The sequence below is a fragment of the Pinus tabuliformis genome, chromosome 1_2, assembly GCF_031772625.1.
Source record: "Pinus tabuliformis cultivar Carrire ecotype Pingquan chromosome 1_2, CPIR1, whole genome shotgun sequence".
Classification (NCBI taxonomy): domain Eukaryota; kingdom Viridiplantae; phylum Streptophyta; class Pinopsida; order Pinales; family Pinaceae; genus Pinus; species Pinus tabuliformis.
In genome coordinates this window covers 766,801,791-766,822,220 of record NC_142298.1, presented here as the reverse complement: position 1 = coordinate 766,822,220, position 20,430 = coordinate 766,801,791, and the positions used below count along the sequence as shown (strand labels likewise).

General features: G+C 39.1%; 2 protein-coding genes across 2 annotated transcripts in view; both read right to left on the bottom strand.

Moving 5' to 3' along the window:
* Positions 1-1,826: 1,826 nt before the first annotated feature.
* LOC149208090 (uncharacterized) overlaps positions 1,827-20,430 on the bottom strand; it is a 113,541-nt gene continuing 94,937 nt past the window's right edge. The window contains exon 3 of the mRNA XM_089395930.1: positions 1,827-2,071. Coding sequence (XP_089252056.1) covers positions 1,982-2,071 — 90 coding nt within the window. The 3' untranslated portion in view covers positions 1,827-1,981. The remainder of the gene's footprint in view (positions 2,072-20,430) is intronic.
* Positions 6,102-9,128, bottom strand: LOC149208091 (uncharacterized). The gene is made up of 2 exons (XM_089393999.1): positions 6,654-9,128; positions 6,102-6,531 (listed from the first exon to the last, which is right to left on the bottom strand). Exons 1-2 carry the CDS (start codon positions 8,856-8,858, stop codon positions 6,328-6,330), a joined length of 2,409 nt encoding a protein of 802 aa, XP_089250125.1. The 5' UTR covers positions 8,859-9,128; the 3' UTR covers positions 6,102-6,327.

Below are 20,430 nucleotides of genomic sequence, written 5' to 3'. Positions count from 1 at the left end.
CCTTGGCCTGCACCCAATGTTCAATGTGGACCACCTTCGGCCATACTTTCCACCATTACTAGACACATCTGACATTGCAGAACAACTCACACCCATAGAGTTAAACCCAGATTGCATGGAACAAGCTGCAGTTGATCGAATCATGGACACACAGATCAAGCACACTCGCCAGCAAAATATCCAATTGTATCGAGTTGTCAAAGCAAGCCAACTCCTTCACTAGGGCAAGTGGCTCACCAGGGACCAAGTTCAACAGAAGTTTCATCATCTCATGGAGGAACTCAACGCAATGGGGACCATCACTTCCTAAGGGGGGAGGAATGATCCAGGCAGAAATTGGTGGCCACCTGCCAAATCCACTTGGACCCCCACCATTGTTTCTTTCAGCTTTTCAGTTTCCTTAATTGTAGGCCAGTTTACTATTTTTAGCAATTTTTTGGGTCCTCAACTTCCGGAGCCGTTTTGAAGTCTTAAACGACGTTTTTTGGGAAAACTGAAAGCAACATGTTGCTCTTCCCAAAGTTGTAATTCTCGGATAGATCATTCTAACGAGATACTGTGCGCGTCAAACGGAGATCGTATGCCAAAGTTACGACCCGGGGAAGTTGATGTACTAATTTAACCAAACGGAGCCCACAGTTTGGCGTTTCATCTTCTAGGGTTAGGTTTTGGAATGTTAATGGTTTTCCATTGTTTCTCAACAATAAATAGGCCTTCGAGCTTCATTGTAACACAGTTCAGAGGCATGTAGCCGCCACATCTCTTCTCAGAGATAAGCTACCATCGCCCTAGCTAGTTTATTTCCAATTCTGTTTGTAAGCATATTTCAGTGTTTTACATTAATAAAATGAAGTATTATTTCCGTTGTATCTCTGTGTTTATGGTTATCTTGTTGTGTTCCTGTTTAAATCCAAATCAAAGATATACAAATTTTTTAAACTACTCAAAATTTAAGTTAGATGTTTTGTTGAAATAACAGTTGAAATTAAAAAATACTATATTCAATAACATATAATAAAAAAATTGTAAAATAAATTTACAAATTTCAAGTTAAATTTTTTATTAAAATAATTGTTGAAACTCAAAAAATTATACATTTTTAAATTTGAATTTCATTATTAATTTAAGCGATGTCAAAAATTATTCAAAAGAAATCAAATCATGAAAGAGATGGTGGAAGAGACGTAAAGAAGCTTGGGAAGAACGATTGTGTACTTTTTGCACTTTTGGGGCAGTGGAATCGGAAAAGCATTTCATTTTGGAATGCGATGTCTTCATGTGATGCTTTAAGAGACATCACAACAGTTATGGTAGTATGTTAGCAACAATTCATTGGCATTGTCTTTTCAGTGAAAATACTATTAGAAGATTGGGTCAACTTATCATCAATTTGAGTAAGAAAAATATTGAATTGCAAAAAGCAAAATTTAGAAAAGTTAATAATCCCATAGACTATTTTTTGTCATATAAACGTTACAATACCATCCATTCATTCATTCATTAAAACATTATCAATTACTTACTTCACAACTAATCCAAAAGTTATTAGTTATATAAAGTCCAAATTACTCTATTTTGATCCAAAAACTATCCATGGACAAAGTCCTGTAAAATCCTTATTCTAATTTGATAAAATATTGAAAAAAATATGAGATAACGATAGAATTATTTGAAATATTGAATCACACTGTTATATCTCTCTAATTGAATAGTTTTTAATTCATCTAAAACTTACTTGCAATCCCACACGAAATTAAATAATCTAGTCTAATTTTTTCCAACAAAAATTTCTTAAAATAATAAATTTTAGTTGCGTAATACAAGTCGACCTAAAATAAAATATATAGACATATTTTACAATTAACTTTGGTCTATGCCACATAAAAGCAAAAGCCTCGACAATGGCATCATCACATTGTCATTTAAACAATCGAAAATTTAGTTTTTTAGAAACGCAACATGATATTCCAGAATAAGATCTTCAACGGAACTTGTTCTTTCGCGCCAATTCTCGTATTTCTTCCGGAGAGGGAGGGTTAGGACCCACTGGTGGATACACCACATAGGAACGCTGCTCCAAGAAAGCACCAAACAGCAAATGCTATCAGAACAAAAGCTTCAGAAACAGTGATTTTAACTAAATTTTGTTCTAAATTTCTATTCAAAAATCCAAATTAGTCGTTTATTCAGGCATGATAAAGAACAACTACAAGAGCTTGAGAACAGTTCAAGTAAATTGCTGTGAGAACAATGTATTACAAGAACTTGAGAACCATTCAAATAACTTGCTGTTTAAACATACCATGTGGCTTTATAAATACATGCATGGATTTGATAACAAGACATCACAAGAAAATAAACGTATATTCATTTCACCGAAACTAGGAAGGTCCACTGCCAGAAAGAAAAATTAGTGCGAGTAAATTTGTCAAGTTAACGTTTTGGTGCAGCATTAATTGTCTTCCCTTTTCATCCTGCATAATAGAGATATTCAAAATCGCATAGTTTAATGAGTTTTCAAATTTGCCCAGAAAACAATGGAAATTCCAACACAATTTTTGATAAAATCCGGCAGAAATTTTTGGAAATCTGGGATACAGCGGTCAAGCTTCAAGGTTTTGGGTGGCCCAAAGAATTTTTAATGGTGTTGAATCCATTTCCACTGTCAAAAACAAAACAAGATTCAAGCACTAGAAGGTGTTTGCCAGGGTGTGTTAGCTTTAGCCTTAATCCTTGGCCTGCTGTATAGCACGGAGGATAACCACTAGAAGGTGTTTGCCAACTAATATAGGGGCTTCATTCAGATTCAAACTTATCGACCTGAGGGCGGTTGCGCTAGACTTGGGAGTATAGTGGCAGTCTTACTAACCTGATTACCTCAGTAACAAGGCGGAGTATAGTGGCAGTCTTACTAACCTGATTGCCTCAGTAACAAGGCGCTAGCTAGACTTAGTAGTATAGTGGCAGTCTTACTAACCTGATTAGCTCAGTGACAAGGCAGCAGGTTTACTGATTCTCCTGTATAAAATAACATAAAATCAAATAAACTCCTCCTCCTTTGACTTGGACATTTCTTTCCAATGCATAAATGATCTTCTCTCCAGGCATGAATAACAGGCTTTAAGCATGGAAATTCACAATTGTTCTTCAGCACAAAATAACGAGAGTTAACCTCTGTCGTATCAGGTCTTCAATGATCCATTCAGATCATCTATTTCCCTAAACACAAACATACCCTATCAAACAAGGGATAACTGGATGACACTCCTAGCAATGACCCACAAATTTTCAATTTGGTCCTTCCGGGAGTCTCTCTCTCTATTTTGTCCTCTTGTTGCATCTCCTCGTAAGTTTTCATGACACTTTGTGTCACCTTTGAAAGTTCCAGGAGGCCCGTTTTTGAGGGTTCTATCTTAACTCGATTGAAATAGTAGCCATATGTGGTCATCAGTGCCTTCAGTTTGTCATGTATTTTGGGAGGCGTTGCCTGGGCAATAATTTTCTTTTTTACTTTGTCTTATGATAGTGAAATTCCTGTTTTGTCCCACATCCTTTGTCTTCTACGACATCCTCTACAAACACATTGCACTGCATTGCCTTCTCCGCCATTGTTGGCTTGCTGCTTGGCCCTCTTGCCAAAGATGTTCCATCCCACGTGTATGGTACCTAAGATTTGCTGCATCATTTCTAATGCAGTGTCCTGTAGGCCCAAACCACCTACTCCATGCCCTGGACTCTTAGTCATCCTCCCCACTGTTATGAATTATCCCTTTGCCCTTGTCCTCATCATCGAGTTTGTCTCCATCATGCTCTTCCGACTTATCCCCTTCCTTTCTCTTTATTTCTCTTTATTTCCTTTGTCTTCCCTACTGTGGTGTCTTACCTTTTTTTCTTGTGTTTTTCTTTTTGTGTCTCCTCTTTCCTGCCTCATCCTTTCAACTCCAGGTTTGCTTTTTCCTATTTTCACTTCTTCCCATTTCCCTTTTCCCAAATCCTCTCTTTGTTGCCTCTCCGCTTTCTTTTTAGTTGCTCTGTCCCAATCATACTTTCTCATCTATCTCCATTCATTTTCATTTGGGCTTGTTTCTCTTTCTTTATCTTTTCATCTTCTAGACTTTGTATGCGTGGGTTATTTTTTTTGGTCCTTTTTGAAAGAGGATTCACTGTGTATTTTCCACTCAACAAACCTTTGGCCTCATCGTCCTCTTCTCTAAGGTTAGTGTTGGTAATTGACAACTAATTAATGTAAATTTGGGTAAATTGTATTAGTTATTGACAAGTTAGTTTCATACCGAATCAGTGGTTATGTAATTGAAGAGACTCATATATAAAACAAATGAATGCCCGAAGTATTGTAAGGAGAATCATTTATTGATTAATAGAGATTCCAATCCCTTGCCCCGTGGATGTTTCCTTGACAACCTGTCAGGGTTTTTACCATGTAAATCCTGAGTTTTTACTTGTATGGTTATGTTCAATTGCATTCCCTTTCTTGGTTAATTTAACCTTCTTTCTTGATTAGTAACCTATTATAACTACAATTGGTATCAGAGCGGGGTTTTGAGTTGAGTCTGGAGTGCATATGAACCAGGGGTGTTGTCCGTGCCCATCTGAGGCTGTGTGCATGTGGCAACAAGGCAACGTCAAGGAGGGTTCAAGACCCGTCGTGGAGTGCTGTAAACGGGGGGTGCGTGAAGCCAGAGCTTGTGTCTCTGCATGGACTGGCGAGGAGGCCCTGTCCAGAACCGGAGCGGATTAGTGCTGCTGTGAACACCGCCAACCCTCTACGCTGCCAAGCCGCTGCCATTGTCTACATGTGAACCTGAGTCTCTGCATGGACTGTGCCAGACCACCGAACCTGTGTCTCTGCTCTCTGTGTGTGCGAGGAGCTGCCAAAGGCCAGTGCGTGAAGACTCCAGAGGAGCACGAAACCCCTGCGTATGGCCAGGCCATTCTTTGCTCTGCGTAGCAAATTTTTTGTGGGTGCGTGAGAGTAAAGACCCTCTGCATGATATTTTTTGGAGGCGAATGCAGAGGTGAAATCGCGTTTGGCCATTGTTGCAAGTCTGGGAAGAGGGTTTGTTTTCATCAATTCGCTATGGAAGATCCAGGTAATTTTAAAAATAATTTTTTGAAAACAATTTTTGCCCCCCAAAATATTTGGGCTCAAAAGCCAGTGGGAAATTTTTTTTAGAAAATTGTTAAAATTGATGAGAGAAGAGCAGGGTTTCATTAAGGAAAGGAGAACAAGTTTTATTTTTTAGTAAAATCTGTTGAAGGGTTTCTCTAACAGAATCAAGAAAAAAAACTGAAATAAGGATTTATTTTTTTCTTGGGGAGGTTCAGAAATTTGTTTTTTTTAAATAAACAGACTAAAAAAAAACAAAGGCTCAGAATTGTAGAAAGGAATTTGGTTTTTTTTTAAGGGAAACCAAAAATAAACCCTAGTTGAAAAAAAGGAAACCCTAGGAGGAAAGAAATGGCCAAGATGTCGAATGCAAAGTTCGAGGTGGAGAAATTCATCGGCAAGAGCAACTTTGCTCTATGGAAACTAAAAGTTAGGGATTTGCTGGTGCAACAAGGGTTGCACAAAGCTTTGGACGGGGCAAATAAGAAACCTGCAAGCATGAAAGATTCGGACTGGGAGGACTTGGATGTCCGAGCTCTCAGTACCATCAAGTTATGCCTGGCGGATGAAGTTCTCTTCAACATTGTTGAAAAGAGTACAGCTTCAGGTTTATGGGAAAAACTGGAAAAACTATATATGACACAATGTTGCACGAAGCGGGAGCGAAGCGGAAGCGTTTTTTGGAAGCGGGGACGCCGAAGCGTCATTTTCCAAAAATCTAGGAAGCGAAGCGTCCGCGGAAGCGTCTGCTATATATATATATATATATATATTTATATTTTTTTGCATTTATACTCAAAACAAACATCCCAAATACCAAATTAATTGTAGAAGACATGAAAACATGCATATTTTTGCATAAATCAAGATAGATATGGCATCCATGATTCCATTGTAGTTACTAGTATGTACAACAATCATCTATATTCTAGCTATTACAAACATACATCAAATTTTTAAGCATATTATAAAACATAAAACATTTAAGCATATTATAAAACATAAAACATAGAGCATATTATGATTTATCTAGCAAGTGAGCAACTGTCAACATTTGTCATGTCCAAAATTCAAATAATAATGTTTACAAAATGTCACTTGGTCACCGCCAAGCCAAAAAGGTTCAAAATTCAAATTCACAAGTCTACAAGTCTAATGAGTAATCTATGACAAAAAGTAGTAGATTGTGAATATATCTACTAATCTCTCCTCCTTCCACCACGAATAGAACGTGGTGGCGGGCCTCCACGTGGTGGCAATGAAGAAGATGGTGCCTGTGGAAGTCGTGGCACTGAAACTGATGAAGAAGAACCCCCTGCTGTTGGTGTTGAACCATGGAACCTAGGAACCAAGGGACCAGATGGGGGTGGGGGTGGTGGCATATCAACACGGTCATCATCATCCTAGAATCGCTCAAAAAAATCATGCAAAAAAAAAACACTAGTTAACAAAAAAATTAAAAAACATGAATTAGAGAAATGCTTTATAAGGGAAAATTGGAAAATTCATACCACAATGGACATACCTGGATAAGAGCATCCTCTAATTGCTCTAGTCGCAACACTCCATCCTCCAAATTGGGCTCCTCTGGATTCTTGTCCCAAATCAACAAGTCTTTATTAGACTTTGCATCTTCACAGTAATGGGACAACAATCGCAAGTTGTAATGAACATAAACCAAGCTCTCTGCCCGGTCTAAACTCAACCTGTTCCTTTTAACACTGTGGATGAAAGAATAAGAGCTCCAACACCTCTCTGCAGAAGAAGTGTTTACCACCTGTGATAGCACCCGCAATGCCAAACTCTGTAGAAGTGGAGTACCCCCTCCATGCATGTTCCACCACTCAAGAGCAGAAAAAGTCTCTCGATCTTTAATTGCATGCATGCTCCCAAATGGACCAGTGTTGAGCGTATAGTTGCTCACCTGTCTCTGTACCAATGCAGCCTCCTCCTCATCAGGGATTAATTTACTCAATGCAGCCATATATTTTTGGTGAACCTCTTGATCTTGGTGTGGTTTTCTCCTGCTTCCCCCCCCAGGTGCTGGTGTTGAAAGCCATGATGGATGATAGTATTTAGGTGTCAAAACATATGCTAATGCATGCAATGGAATATTAAGCATTTCCCATCGGTTTTGCACCTCTACACGAATATAATTGTACAAGGTGATATCTCTAGGCTCAACAATGTCTTTAATCTGCCCCAACATGCTATCCATTTGCTCATACACCTCCCCAATTACTGGTCGATCTGAATCTGCAAACTTGATCATGTAATAAATTGGTTTGGTGAATTGCAAAACATATTTAACCTGTCCCCAAAAGTAAATGTCAAGAACAGTGTCCTTGACTGCATTAGCACCATCTATGTCAGTGTTAATTTCATCCCATGTTTCAGCACACACCAGATTAGTTAAAGCTTGTCTCACCTTCACTAGCCGCCTAAAGGTGAGGTAATAACTAGCAAATCTTGTCTTTGCAATTTTAAGCAATTGCAACTTGGAGTAAGTGCCATAGAAGTAGTTTACCCTTGTATGCCCTGTGATGAATTTAATGAGCTGCTTCCCTCTCCTGTAAACCTCAGCAATCCACCCACATTCTTTGTGTTTCACAATATCATGCATCAAAAGGTTCAATGTGTGAACCAGGCACCCAGACCAAAAGATGTGTGGATGAGTACGCTCAATAATTTTTCCTACTGCCTTACAATTTGCTGCATTATCTGTGATCACTTGAACCACATTATTCGGACCAACATCTTTGATTGATTTCAATAGGAGATCTGCAATGTTTTGTGCAGATGCAGTGATGGAGGAGGAGTCATGACATGCAATAAATACTGCACCACTAGAAGAAACACCAAGAACATTTATCAAATGTTGGTTTCTAATATTTGTCCACCCATCTGATACAATGGATACCCCAGAATCTACCCACTCATTTGTAAAACGTGTCAAAGCTCTTTGAACCTTAGCTTTTTCTCTTTCTAATAACACTGTTCTAGCTTTCTCATAGTTGGGGGCCTTGTATCCTTTTGGGGCTTCATTGATGGCCTTTACCATTTCATGCCAATAGGGAGAGCGAAGCACATTGAATGGTACACCGCAAGCACAAAGAAAACGGACTATCTTTCCATCCACATCATCCCTCCCAGCAACATTAAGGAAATCCCCTATTGTTCTTCTACCTCCAGAGCTTGCAGAAGTACCATGAGGAGATGAGCAACTACCAAATTTAGAGGTTGCACTTGATTCAGAATGAGTTTCTTGTTTCTTGTTTTTTTGTTGTGCAGCCATCTCTATTTGGATGTATTTTCTTCTTTCTTCAGTTGAAATGTTTGGGCAAATTTGTACCCCCACAGAACCCTTTTTTTCATCACTGTCCAGCACCCCACAAAGATGCCTCCTCAGACGGGTATATGAACCACAATATGGTTTTCCTCCATGACAACCATGAGGGCACACAAATTTGTAAGATCCACCACCCTTTCCCCCATCAAGTTTGGTCACATAGTTCCACAAGGGTGTTGATGTAGCTTTCCCATCTTGTGTTTCAGTGTCCCCTTCAAGTTCATCCCCTTCCTCTTCAAACCCTTCCTCCTCATCATACATTGGGTCACTACTATTAGGACCATCACCAATGTCCTCTTCTGTTTCTTCCCTTCTATTCCTCACCCTTGCCATCATTAAAACCAAGAGTGGAATGATACATAGAAGCCAAAAGAACACCATCTTGGAATATGGATATAGGTGGTGGACAACGGCAACCTGTAAATAAAGGAGCAAGTAGAAACAATGGGAAAGAGTAGGAGAGGGAGGAGAAAAATACAAAAAAAAATTCAAAAAAACAAGGGAGTTTGGGGTTTGAACTTACCTCTTTAGCTCTTGTAGATGAAGTCCTCCAAGCTCTTGCTCCAAGCTCCTCCTCCTTCTCCTAGCTCCTCCTTCTTCACTCCTCCAAGCTCTCCTCTCTTCTCCTCTCCTTTCCTCTCTTCTCTTCTCCTCTCCTCTCTTCTCTTCTCCAACTCTCATAAACTCAAAGTGAGAAAATGAGGAAAGAATGGGGGCTTTATTCTTTTCATTCCTCACCTTAACGTCACTCTAACCTCACCCTAACCCACCCCCTTAAGTTGAGTGAACATAACTTAAAAAAAAAAATTAAAAAAAAAATTGTTTTTCTCCCTTGGGCGCGCCCCTTTCCGCCGAAGCGTACGGAAGCGTGCGTGAAGCGCACGCTTCCTGCTCCGAAGCGCCACGCTTCAGCGGCCCGAAGCGCCGTACGAAGCGCGCTTCAAAGCCGGCGCTTCGGAAATTCCAGGAAGCGCAAAAAAAATTCCGAATCGCGCTTCCAAAATTCCGAAGCGCGCTTCGTACGGCGCTTCCGTACAGGGCGCGCTTCGGAGCTTCGATCCGGGGGGGGGCGCTTCGTGCAACACTGATATGAAAAAGTCATTAACCAATAGAATTTATTTCAAAAGACAACTGTACAGTGTTCGAATGAAGGAGGGTTCAAAAGTTGCAGAACATTTGAATGTTTTTAATACACTTATATGCCAATTATCAGATATGGAAGTTAAAATTCAGGAAGAAGACAAAGCTATAACCTTGTTGTGTTCTCTGCCCGAGTCATGGGACCACTTCGTAACTTCAATCAGTTTCAATCAATTGTGGGAGTTCTCTTGTCTGAAGAAGTACGAAGGAAATCCAGTACTGAAATAGTTGCATCAAAAGCCATGATAGCTAGAGGACGGTCAAAGGAAAGAGGAGAAAAAACAAGGGGGTCTTCCAGATCTAAATCAAAGGGAAAGAAGTGTAAGGCAAAATGTTGGCACTGCAATAAAATTGGACACCTGAAGAAAGACTGTTGGAAACGAAAAGAGTCTGATAACCCAAAGAAGGAAGCAAATCAGGTTGATTCAGGTATGATAGACGAAGTTTTATCTGCTGAAGAATTATGTATGATAAATGAAACTTCACCTGTATGTAATGTCTCTCAGGGTTTTGAAAGCTAGTTATTAGACTCTGGTGCTTCTCATCACATGTGTCCACACAAAAATTGGTTCACTTCAAATAAAGATGTAAATGGTAGTTCTGTGTTTATGGGTAATAATGTATCATGTCAAACTGTTGGGATGGAAATATCAGGATTAAAATGTATGATAACACAGTTAGAACATTAACTAGTGTTAGACATATACCTGAATTGAAGAAAAATGTGATTTCTTTTGGAGTGTTGGATTCGGATGGTTATAAGTTTACATGTCAGAATGGAGTGTTGAAAATCTCTAAAGGCACCCTAATTGTTATGAAAGCAGAAAAGGTCGAAAATCTTTACAGACTTAAAGGAAGTACTCAGGTCAGTGAAGCAGCGATTGTATCAGAAACAAATAATAATAAAAAAAGGGTATTCGCCTGTGGCATCAGCGATTGGGTCACATGAGCGAGAAAGGTCTTCAGGTACTAATGAAACGTAAATCACTTCCTGATCTAAAATCTTTGAAGTTGGATTTTTGTAAACATTGTGTGTATGGAAAACAGTGTAAACAGAGATTTAAAACTGGAAATCATAATAGTAAAGATATTTTAGACTATATTCATTCTGATCTGTGGGGACCATCTCCTATTGTATCATATGGAGGTGCTCTATATTTTTTAACGTTTATTGATGATTTCTCCCGTAAATTTTGGGTCTTTATGCTGAAAAAGAAAGTTGATGTATTCAATATCTTTAAACAATTTAAAGCAATGGTAGAGAAAAGAACAGGCAAATCAATTAAATGTTTAAGAACTAACAATGGTGGTGAATTTACTTCAATAGAATTTGAACAATACTGTAAGGATGAAGGAATTGTTAGACACAAAACTGTTGTTTATACTCCTCAGCAAAATGGTGTTGCTGAACGTATGAATCAGACTCTTATGGAAAGAGCCAGAAGCATGATCAACAATGTTAACTTGCAAAAGGAGTTGTGGGCAGAAGCAGTATCCACTGCTTGTTATTTAGTTAACAGATCACCTTCAGTAGCAATTAATTATAAAATTCCTGAAGAGGTTTGGTCAGGTCGGTCTTGTGATTATTCACATTTAAGGATATTTGGCGGTGATGCTTATGCTCTTATTCCTAAAAATCAGCGTTCAAAATTAGATCCAAAATCAAAATGTTATGTCTTTGTTGGGTATGACTATGCAGTGAAAGGATACAGGTTGTGGGATCCTACATCGCGGAAGATAGTCATTAGTAGAGATGTAACATCTGATGAATCTTCTTTTTTAAAATCAAATGATGAAAGAATTGAATAGGAACAGGTATCGCCAAATCAAAAAATTCAGTTGGAGGCTAGACCTTTCGGTGACAGTCAAAAGGAAGAAGAGACTTCTGGAGAAAAAGGTGTTGAAGATACAAAGGAAGCTATTGAAGTTTCTGAACCAATTCAGCAACCAGTCACTCTAAGAAGGTCTACAAGGGAAAGAAAAACTCCCAAAAGGTATGAAGATTTTGCTTCATCTTTTGCTTTGATTACTGAAGATGGGGAACCTTCTTGTTATTAGGAAGCAGTAGATGATACGGATAGCGAAAAATGGAAAACGACTATGGAAGAAGAAATGGATTCCTTAGCCAAGAACAATACCTGGGATCTTGTAGAACTTCCTGAAGGGAGAAGTGTTGTTGGATGCAAATGGGTCTTCAAACTGAAACAGAAAGTTGATGGAAGTATCGAAAGGTATAAGGCGAGACTGGTAGCAAAAGGGTATTCTCAGGTTGAAGGTATCGAATTTCATGAGATTTTTTCACCAGTTGTAAAACTTGTTTCTATTTGTACTGTGTTGGCACTAACTGCATTACTTAACCTTGAGTTAGAACAGTTAGATGTTAAAACAGCTTTTCTACATGGTGATTTGAATGAAGAGTTATATATGGAACAACTAGAAGGTTTTGTACAAGGTCGCAGCAGAAGATTAGTTTGCAAGCTCAGGAAATCATTGTATGGTCTGAGGCAGTCTCCCAGACAATGGTACAAGAAGTTTGACTCCTTCATGGTGAGCCAGAACTTTATTAGAAGTGAGTATGATCATTGTGTATACTTCAAGAGTTTCAATGGCATATTCATTATCTTAGCTTTGTATGTTGACGATATGCTTATTGCAAGCAAAAGCATGGAAGAGATCAACAGGTTAAAGGCTCAACTCTCTAGGACGTTTGATATGAAGGATCTTGGAGCAGCAAAACATATCTTGGGCATGGAGATACACAGAGACAGGAAAAATGGTAAGCTTTGGTTATCACAGCAGAAGTATGTGGAGAAAGTACTTGAAAAGCTCTGTATGAACAATGTGAAACCTCTTAATGTTCCTTTAGCTTCCCATTTTAAGGTTTCTTCGCTTTTGAGTCCTAGAATTGATGAAGAAAAGCAATATATGTCTCATGTACCATATGCAAATGTTGTGGGCAACTTAATGTATGTGATGGTATCTACAAGAACTGACATTTCACATGCAGTTGGAGTTGTCAGCAGGTTCATGGCAAATCTAGGTGAAGAACATTGGCAAGCAGTGAAATGGGTGCTTCGATATCTAAGAGGCACAAGTGACCATTGCATCATCTTTAATGGTAGTGAAGGAGCAGTCTGCGGATATGTAGATGTTGATTATGCAGGGGATTTGGACAAAAGAAGATCTACTACAGGTTATGTCTTTACTCTTGCAGGGGGAGCAATTAGTTGGATGTCAAAGCTTCAAGAAACAGTTGCGTTGTCCACTACCAAAGAAAAATATACAGCTACTTCAGATGCTAGTAAAGAAGCAATCTGGTTAAAGGGTCTACTTGATGAGATTGGAAGGACGAAGGGGAAAGTGAATGTACTTTGTGACAGTCAGAGTGCTATTCACTTGGCTACAAATCCTGCTTATCACAGCAGAACCAAGCACATTGATGTAAGGTATCATTTTCTAAGACATGTGATCGATGGTGGAAAAGTAGCTCTTCAAAAGGTCCATACACGGGAGAATTGTGCAGACATATTCACAAAGCCAATTACAGTAGAAGTTGCGATGGTGTTTAGTTTCTCTTGGCTTGCAGAAGAGATGATGAATGGGCATGGGCAAGGGATTAGGAAAATTGTTGTCAAGGTGGAGTTTGTTGGTAATTGACAACTAATTAATGTAAATTTGGGTAAATTGTATTAGTTATTGACAAGTTAGTTTCATACCGAATCAGTAGTTATGTAACTGAGGAGGCTCATATATAAAATTGATGAATGCCCGAACTATTGTAAGGAGAATCATTTATTGATTGAATAGAGATTCCAATCCCTTGCCCCATGGATGTTTCCTTGACACCCTGTCAGGGTTTTTACCACGTAAATCCTGAGTTTTTACTTGTACGGTTATGTTCAGTTGCATTCCCTTTCTTGGTTAATTTAACCTTCTTTCTTGATCAGTAACCTATTATAACTACAATTAGGTCGATTAGTCCCTCTTTACCATGTCCCTTCTATCTGATGTTTTCGACTTACTTCTTTTTCTTGTCTCCTTATAGTCTGCATGACCTCTTAGTTTTTTCCCTTTGTGAGGGTCATCATCATCATCTTCTCCATTGTCAAGGTTCCTTGCAATTGATTGCATATTCTTTGGTCATCCTGTTGCCTTGCTTTGCCTTGCCATAGTTCTATCCTCCATTATTTTCTTTATTGTACCTCCTCTTCTTGTCTCATTTATGGTGGTTCTACCTTGTTGTTTGCATGATGTGTTCGATGCTCACGTTCCATTTTGTTAGTTTGTTTTGTCTCACCTTAGCCTTTTCATTATATTCTTTGACGTATTAACATCCATCATTGTACATCTCTATAATCTCTTGGTCTTGCTCCTCTATCTAGGACAGGTCTCTTCGGTCTCTTCTCTTGTCATTCCTGGTCTTCTGCCTCCTCTGAGCTGTATCCAATTGTATCCACGTCACTACTTCAGAAATATCGGATTCGTCTTCCAAGATACACTTTATAACCAAAGTTTTTCCTTCAACCTCTATGTCCACATTCTAGACATATCCATAGTTTTCATGTAAGTTTTGTGTCTCCATAGGAATCGCCTGTCCTTGTAAAACCCTGTCGATTTCTCTAGTCGGTTATACCTATCTGTACGATATGATATGAGGATATTGAACTAGCATTTAATCAAGAGAACCAATCCCTCTATGTACCTTGATGTTAGTGGCATTGATTGTTGGACTCCTCTATTACGATCTTACTAAAAATGTACCCATAACTCAAATAAAAACTTGAATTGACATGCTAAGCATTTGCTATCTAATTTGAATGCTTAAAGGGTGATATTGATGACAAACATCCCAATATAGGAAAATACTTTGATGATATGTAGGTAATTGTTGTAGCATGATTTTTTTTGGATTCTAAAGGACATCTAGGTCTTGTTTTTTGATGTATTTTCAGCTCAAAGATAGATTGCACTCAGTGTTATTTTGGTTATGTGCACCCTTACATGCTCTATAAATGAGAACTTTTGCTTATTTGTGTATAAATGATTGGATTCATATGGATGCACATGAATATATGTGGTTTTCTTTCAAATTTAAATATTTTTTTTGTTTTTGGTTGACCAGTTTTTTCAGTTCAGATTTTTTCCATGTTCCAGTCTAGTTCTGACCAATTTCCAATCTGGAGTATACCGGTTCAATGACCGGTCCAGTTCTGATAACATTGGTTACCATAGAGTCCACATATTTGTTTTAATGTTGTGTGTGGATTAGTCAAGGGTTAATTGATGTAATTATGAAATAATTTTTTATTGCAACCAATCAATTTTGTAGATGTAAACACTGACTAGTGTATGGTAATAAGAATTGTTTGATAACCAAATCATGGATTCCTTGGTCACTCAAAAATGTATAACACCGATTTCAAGACCCTGCAAACTAAATTTAGATTATATTGTTAGTTTTTGTAGCATCGAATGGTGTTCTAGTCTCAAACTTTGTGGAGAGGCTAAAACACAGGGGATCTCCAAAACTCAGAATTCGTTTCTGGAAATTCCACCTCGAGATAGCTCAATTATATTAGTTGACCATCATTTAAATTTTTCCTACGTCTAACTTAGCAAAACTAGTTAATTAATAGTAATTACTTGAGAAAGGTAAGAATTCTCTAGACACTCACATGGATCAACTTGGACATGATCTCAACTGTCGATTAAGTTTTACTCATGGTTGTTGAAGTCTCAACTGGAGATTATAAGAAGAGGCCAATGGTTAGATGGATAAAGACACAGAGTGAGAGCCAGTAGTGCGAGTTCCTCGGTAGGTCGAGCTATCCAGCTTCAGAGGTCGAGCAAAGGAAGAGAGTTCGAGCTAGAAGGGACGCAGAGGGGCAGAGACAGTGATTTCAAAGGAGGATTCCAATTCTGGAGAGTCAGGGAGGCCGAGTTATTTCTCCAGGAGGTTGCGCAAAGCCTTAAGAAAGCCAGTTCGATTCAGTCATGAGATAGGTTGATTCAGCTTCTAGTGGCCAGGAAAATTTCCAGGAGGCAAGGAGAGTCACTTCCAGAGGCAGCAACAGGCTAAACGTCATCTTCAGAGGCAATTTCCGCTAGTGTGAGTAGGCAATTTCCACTAGTGTGAGTAGGTTTGTGCAGAGGTAGCATAGAAGGGTCTGCGCAAGGGTTTGGAGAGCTAGTTTCTGAGGTTCAATTTGTTACAAGATTGCTTGGAGAGGAGGGTAGATTCCCTCAGTTGATTTTGGTAGTATTTATCTCAGATATAAATGTCAGTTTGGCATCATTTTTATTGTACTCGGAATTTCACAGTTGCATAATAATAAAACCCTCAGATGTTACACTGATTTTCCCACATTGGGTTTTTTCAAGGAAAACTGTCCAAAAATAATTGTCATTTTTATGTGTGCTAGCATATTTCTCAGTTCCAGCATTTTATTTTCCGCAAAGTTTTTATTGTGAAGAAATTGCAATGTGATTAATTTGTTATTTTCCATAGTAAATAAATTGCATAATTTATCAGTTAGAAGAATTAATTCTAGTTCCTGCATTTTAAGCGAATTTTCACATGGTATTAGAGCGCAGTTGATAGACAAGAGGCTTAGAGTCAAAGAGGAAAAATTTTGTTGTTTAGAGGGAGCAGCGGGACGAATTTTTCAGAGGCTATGCAGTACCTACCCAAGGAGTGTGAATTGTTGAACAAGGTTCAATTTTCCAATCGCAGAAGGAAGGAAAGTTCGATTTGTCAGGGGAAGTGATTCCAACAGGCACAGGGAGCAACAACTCAGTGTTTTCGCAAAACAAATTTTTTGTCTGGCCGCAAAAGGGTTTTGCAACAGTTTGCAATAGCAGAATTAGCATCGGGTGGAAGAGAAATTGCACACACCTATGGAGTTTCTCTCAGAGGGCTTATAGTTTCATAAATCCAAATTTCCAGTTGCAGCGGGCAAATTTTCTCACTCTAGAAAGGAGTGTGAATAGAAGAGCTAGTAGCCTAGTAGGTGAAAGAGGGAGATTTCCGTTCCATGTCGAGTTTTTGAGTGATGACTTCAGCAAAACTTTGAGATCAGGACAGATTAGACGGTGCATCGAACTATTGTGTCTGGAATGCCAAGATGTCCTTCCTGTTGGACGAGTAGGCTCTGAAGACATATGCAGAAAGAGGTGTCGCAGTACCTACAAATGCGGACCAGCTAGCTAATTACAATAAGGAGATGGCCAGGGCAAAGCAATTGATTCTTGATGGAGTTTGAGATCATATAGTCTCACACGTTGCGGCCAAGAATACGACCAAAGAAATGTGGGATGTTATTGCCTCACTATATCAGAATCCTTCCGAGCAGCGGAAGATGTTCCTGAAGGAAAAGTTGAGGAATATTCTTATGCAGAAGGGTGAAGGCATTGACCCCTTCCTCACCAAAATTCAGCATATCTGGGATGAGCTTGCAGTTGTAGGAGAAGCACCTCAAGCTACATATCTTGTGCGTTTAGCCCTCAACAATGTCACCAAGGAGTGGGAAACTTTCGTCCAGGGTATTCTAGGACGAGTTTAGTTACCTAGGTGGGATCGAGTGTGGGAAGATCTAATGCAAGAGGAGATGAGGCAAACTCTAATAAAGAGCTCCATAAGCAGCAACAACAACAATAGAGGATCATAGGGTGTGAAAGAGGAAGAAAATGTGGCCCTTGCATCAAAAGGGAAAGCAAAAGGTCCCAATCAGGGACAAGGCTCGCAGGGAGAGAAGAAGAAGAAGAAGGATATATCCAAGATCAAGTGCTTCATGTGTGGCGAGTTTGGCCACTATATTACTCAGTGTCCTCAGAGGAAGAAGGACAAGAAGGAGAAGTAGGATCAGGCAGTAGCATCCGCAGAGATAGATCAGTTGTCTTTCAAATTTGAGGACCAATTCGCTTTGTATGCATCCATACTTCCAGGAAAGAGGTGGGGAGACATTGAGTTCTAGACTCCAGAGTTGCGCAGAGCTTCGCAGGGTCAATAGAGGAGCAGCAGTTGCATTTTACTCCTCACATGGATCATTACCCTTGCTACAAGGGCCCACAGTATTCAGTAGCAGGAAGATCAATGTCAGTTGGTGCAGACTAGTTACAATCAGATACCGACTCCTGAGGAGCGCAAAGAAGTGTTGATAGCAGTGCAAGAGGCACAGTGCAGAATCAAGAGCAACATAGATTTCCTAGTAGACAGTGCAGACGCTAGTAGCAGTCAGAGACTCAGGAGACAGTTGCAGTACAGAGACATAGTTGATTCAGTATTTTGGATGCTTCTCAATTGCAGTAGTTGCAGTAGTAGTTGCAACAACGAGAGGAAGTGTTAGTTGGATTGCAGTCCAAATGCAGAGTTGGCAATAGTATACATTGTACAGTGCAGTGTCAGCAGTAGCACAGATGCAGGCATGGTTCAACTATAGTTGATAGCAGATGAATCAAAGTTAGCGCAGTGGTTAGTGGACAGTGGCAGACATCTACAGTTGTCAGACATCAGCAGCGTGTATGGAGGATGATGCAAATATAGGGTGTTGTAGCAATGCAGCGCTAGAGAACAGCGTCCTCGCTAAGAGTGAGTGTTAGTTTTTGTAGCATCGGATGGTGTTCCAGTCTCAAACTTTGTGGAGAGGCTAAAACACAGTAGATCTCCAAAACCCATAAACCGTTCCTGGAAATTCCACCTAGAGACAGCTCAATTAAATTAATTGACCGCCATTTAAATTTTCCAAGTCTAACTTAGGAAAACAGGTTAATTATAAGTAATTAATTGAGAAAGGTGAGAATTCTCTAAAAACTCACACGGATTTACTTGGAGATGATCTCAACCATTGATTAAGTTTTAATCATGGTCATTGAAGTTTCAACTGGAGATTATAAGAAGAGATAGATGGATAGATGGAGAAAGACACAGAGTGAGAGCCAGTAGTGCGAGTTCCTTGGCAAGTCGAGCTATCCAGCTTCAGAGGTCGAGTAGAGGAAGAGAGTTCAAGACAGAAGGGACGTAGAGGGGCAGAAGCAGTGATTTTGGAGGAGGATTCTATTTCCGGAGAGTCAAGAGAGGAGGCCGATTTACTTCTCTAAGAGGATGCGCAGAGCCTCAAGAAAGGCAGTTCGATTCAGTGAAGAGAGAGGTTGATTCAGCTTCCAGTGGCTGGAAAAATTTCCAGGAGGCCAAGAGAATCACTTCCAGAGGCAGCAACAAGCTAGACGTCATCTTCAAAGGCAGTTTCTAGCTAGTGTGAGTAGGCATGCGCAAAGGCAACGCAGAAGGGTTTGTGCAAGGTTTTGGAGAGCCAGTTTCTGAGGCTCAGTTTGTTGTGGGATTGCTTGGAGAGGAGGGTAAATTCCTTAAGTTGATTTTACCAGTATTTCTCTCAGACATAAATGCCAATTTGGCATCATTTTTATTGTACTAAGAATTTCACTATTGCATAATAATAAAACCCTCAGTTGTTGCACTGATTTTCCCACATTGGGTTTTTCCAGGGACAATTGTCCAAAAATATTTATGTCATTTTTATGTGTGTGTGGTAACATATTTCTTAGTTCCAACATTTTATTTTCCGTGCCGTTATTGTTGTGAAGTAATTGTAGTGTGATTAATTCGTTATTTATCGTAGTAAATAAACTGCATAATTTATCAGTTAGAAGAATTAATTCCATTTGTTGCATTTCAAGCGAATTTTCACATAAATGTGTTTGAAGAACCCACGTGGCATATCCCAAGAAGTTTAGGACAAGAAATGCTTGGAATTTGGGGTATTTCAAGTTTAGTTTTGAAATTACTTATATATGAGAAACCTTCCTAAACACTAATTTATATTTGGAATTCATGCCATGTAAAGGTGATGAATGAGAACTACTACAGTTTGCAAGCATACATTGAATTTTGGAAGCACACAATAATGTACTGATGCTCGGGCACTCGTTAGCGCCCGAGACCTATGCCAAATGGGAAGAGGTTCATATTGAGTTCACTAGGATTAATTTTACTACACAAAATCCTAATAAGTTAACACATGGTTCTAGATTAAGAAGGAAAATGGTGGCTATTCAAACCTTCCATGCAGGTCAAGCCCATGGTAATGCTCAAATGAAGCCCTTGGTTTCATCTCCTTGAGCTCAGGGCCCTATTGGATTTGACACAAACAGACAATACGTATATTGTTGGTTGAAACCTTTGCACACACGAAAAATAATTTGGAGCATAGAAACGAACCATACATAAACAATAAACTAGGTCATGAGTTACTTTGGTGTTTGGATCCCCATAATTAATATTTAAATAATAGCATTTGTGTTTGGATCACATATAAAACCTTTGGATCCTCCTTTTCTCCTTTTTTTCTTTTTTCTCTTTATCGCCAAAGAAAGAATTGATATACTAGTACATAATGAATTTGAAACATAGGTGTATGATGGGTTGTAGGAGACAAGTAGGCCTCGATCTGAAGAGCTGAAATAGAGACCTCTTACATGCGACAACATCGCACTTGATAGAGTGTCTCTAAGTTAGTTATCCTCAAAGGGCACCATCTTAGAGGAAATATGTGTCTCTAAGATGTTTCCCCTTTCGAGTATCTACCTTAAACACACTCTACCAAGTGCAATGTTTTTGCATGTACAAGGTTCTTGTCCCCCATATATTCATTTCTTATGTGCTAACAAACATTATTCCATAATCATTTCTTCCAATTATTATGATTCCATTTGTCGTTTCCTAGCTTGGAATGGTGTTTGATGATTCTGACTTGTTTGTAAAGTGTGTTGCAATATTACTTTATTGTTTTGTCTAACT